The following is a 2,771-nucleotide window of genomic DNA, read 5'->3' as shown; positions in this document are numbered from 1 at the left end:
AATCAATCAATCAATCAATCAATCAATCAACGTCAGATTAGCTATCGGTAATAATTAATTAATTAATTAATTGATTAAATGACTTATAAAAAAGAAAAATAAAATGTCTCACATACGTTATTTTTACTTCTCTGAACTTCCAATTCTTCTTTGAGCTTTGTTATTTCAGTCTTGTGTTTAATTATTTCAGAGGACAGCCTGTTCACATCAGACTGGTATCCGTCGACTTGGGTATTTAATTTTTCAATGAGCAATTTTTTTTGCTTCAATTCATCTTCGATTTGTTCTAGAGCGCCATTTTTTCGTAACCTGTTTTATAAACGTTATTTAAATTCGATAACGGAATTATTTATGATTAAATTAAATAAATAAATAAATAAATAAATAACGAACTCATTTTCGTGATCTATAAACTCGGAATTTATGTTCTTTTTTTTCACTTCGATACACGGAGTGTCGCCATTTTCACGTCCCTCAGCCGCCGGCCTTTCAGTGAATGCCGTAACTTGAGCTGCTAAATTTTCATTTTCTTCTCTCAACTGTTGTGCTTCTTTTTCCATTTTGGTAAAAGCCGACACCTGAAAATTATTATTATCATTATTATTATTATTATTATGTTTTACTTTCGTATGAAACTTTTTTAATAAAAATTCAATGCCGCGTACCTGAGATATCAATCCTAGATTTTCCTCTTTCAACCTCATAAAATCTTTTTCCAAATCAACTTTGGTCGCCACTTGAGCCGCCAATTTCTCTCTGTCTTTTGATAATTTTTCATATTCGTTTTGAAGTTCCATCATTTTATTTTTAAAGCTATGTAATTCATTTTGTAGTTTGGTTTTTTCAAATTTCAATTCTTCCTCCAACTGATGCGAATTGTTACACCGCATGTCCAATTCTTTATTCACTCTCTGCAATTCCTGCATAAACACAATCTCGTACATTACATATATATTTCGTTCCGAATGCGAGACACGCAACATTTTCAAATTTGAATTTACGATACCTCGATCTGTCTGACGAGTTCTTGAGTATGACTACTCGTTTCTTTCAATTGTGACGCTCGAGTTTCTAAATTTTTAATTATATTTTGATTTTGAACTTGTTGCTCTCGTAAATCTCTCAATTCTTCTTCGTATCTTCGATTCTTTTGTAATTCGGCATTGAACGACGCTCTTATTTGTTCCGCTTCTTGTATTTTGCTATGAATCTGAGCTTCGAAATTTTTTTGCGTCTAAAATAATAATTAATACATATTTTTTATACATTTAAATCATTTAATAAATAAATAAATAAATAAATTACTTCTTGCAACTGTTCCCTGAGTCTTGCAATGTGTATTTCCATTTGCTGCCCTTGACTAACCAATTCTTGTTGAAGAGCGTTTTGAGCTTGATTATGATCATCTTGAAGTTTTCGAATCATTAAATTTTCATCATTGATTTGAGCTTGTAACTGAAAATTTCAAACAAACAACGCTTTAATAAAATGTTACAACAAATGTACCGAAATACCGAACCGAAGAGAGAAGATACCTGTTGAATTTTTTGCGTCAAAGCTTGTTTTTCTGCCACGTGATTATCAATAAGATGCCTGTTAGCCGCATGAAGATTTTGTATTTCACTTTGTTTGGCGACAATCGTTTCGTCATATTGGCGACAAGCTTGAGACAATCGAGCTCTTTCCGAATTGTATTCCAATCTCAATTCTTTTAATTTATTTTGACACGCTTGAGATGCTTCCTGTTCTTCCGCCAAAGCTTTTTCTTTTTCAGCCAATTGTTTTTTCAATTTCACCACGGGATCTTGTCTTCCCTATAAAAAAAAAAAAAAAAAAAAAAAAAAACTTTAATAAAATATAAAATATACATGTCTGATTTTTTTAAAAAAATTTTACTCACTTCGGTCCATTCAAATTGATCCGTGACTTCATCCAAATGTTTAGTCAACAATATGTCGGTTAAAATTTGAACTTCAAAACGAGAAAGTTCTGCTTTGTTAATTAATGGAATCAAAAGATTTATATTAACATTGTCTTTTCCCGCTGAAAAAAAAAAAAAAATATTAATTTTTTAATTTATTTAAAACGTTTGAAAAATTGGGTTTTGACCTTATTTATTTATTTTTAACGCTTTTAGATATTAATAATAATAATAATTGTAATCTGTGTGTGTGTGTGTGTGTGTGTGTGTAATCAACAATTGTTTTATTTCCCCATTTTTTTTTTTAGTTTAAACGGTCTTTTTGAATAATAATAATAATTGCAAGGATGGATTTATTCATGACCTGTAAACTAATGTTTGAAAATAAAAAAAACATGATTCGACAGGAATACCAACATCTAAATAATTATTTACATATATGTATTTTAAAAGAAAAACTTTTAACTGAAATAAAATAAAATATAAAATTCAATAGTTTCCTCCTTCCTTTTTCAAATCTAAACAACAACAAAAAATAAATAACGGTTTTTTTAAATTTTGCAATTTCATAAGTACTAATACAATGGAAAAATAATCATTTTAAACGACCGAAATAATTTGCAACACAAAAAAAACCGTTATTTTCTTAATATGAATCGATTAACGTTTTTTTTTTTTTTTTTTTTTTTTAACAAAGCAAATTGCTTTTGCATGATCGAATAAAATCAGCTACAAAAAAAAACTTTCTAAAAAAAAATTTCGTTACTTTTTCATTGTTAAGAATTTACAAAATAAAATGACAATTATTTTTTTTTTTTTTTTTTTTCCCATTACAGTTTGAATTCTTTTA

The 2,771-nt window shown here is 28.3% G+C and overlaps 1 protein-coding gene across 1 annotated transcript in view; it reads right to left on the bottom strand.

Annotated features, from left to right (window-relative positions):
* Positions 1 to 2,771, bottom strand: part of Phum_PHUM172740 (uncharacterized protein) — a gene marked incomplete at both ends in the record, with an annotated part of 6,886 nt that overhangs the window by 1,779 nt on the left and 2,336 nt on the right. The window contains 7 exons of the mRNA XM_002425040.1: positions 117 to 309; positions 394 to 578; positions 666 to 920; positions 1,007 to 1,210; positions 1,306 to 1,455; positions 1,536 to 1,814; positions 1,901 to 2,034. Coding sequence (XP_002425085.1) covers positions 117 to 309; positions 394 to 578; positions 666 to 920; positions 1,007 to 1,210; positions 1,306 to 1,455; positions 1,536 to 1,814; positions 1,901 to 2,034 — 1,400 coding nt within the window. The remainder of the gene's footprint in view (positions 1 to 116; positions 310 to 393; positions 579 to 665; positions 921 to 1,006; positions 1,211 to 1,305; positions 1,456 to 1,535; positions 1,815 to 1,900; positions 2,035 to 2,771) is intronic.

Source organism: Pediculus humanus, genomic scaffold, assembly GCF_000006295.1.
Source record: "Pediculus humanus corporis 1103172107520 genomic scaffold, whole genome shotgun sequence".
Taxonomy (NCBI): Eukaryota; Metazoa; Arthropoda; class Insecta; order Psocodea; family Pediculidae; genus Pediculus; species Pediculus humanus.
This window is presented reverse-complemented; position numbering and strand designations above follow the sequence as displayed.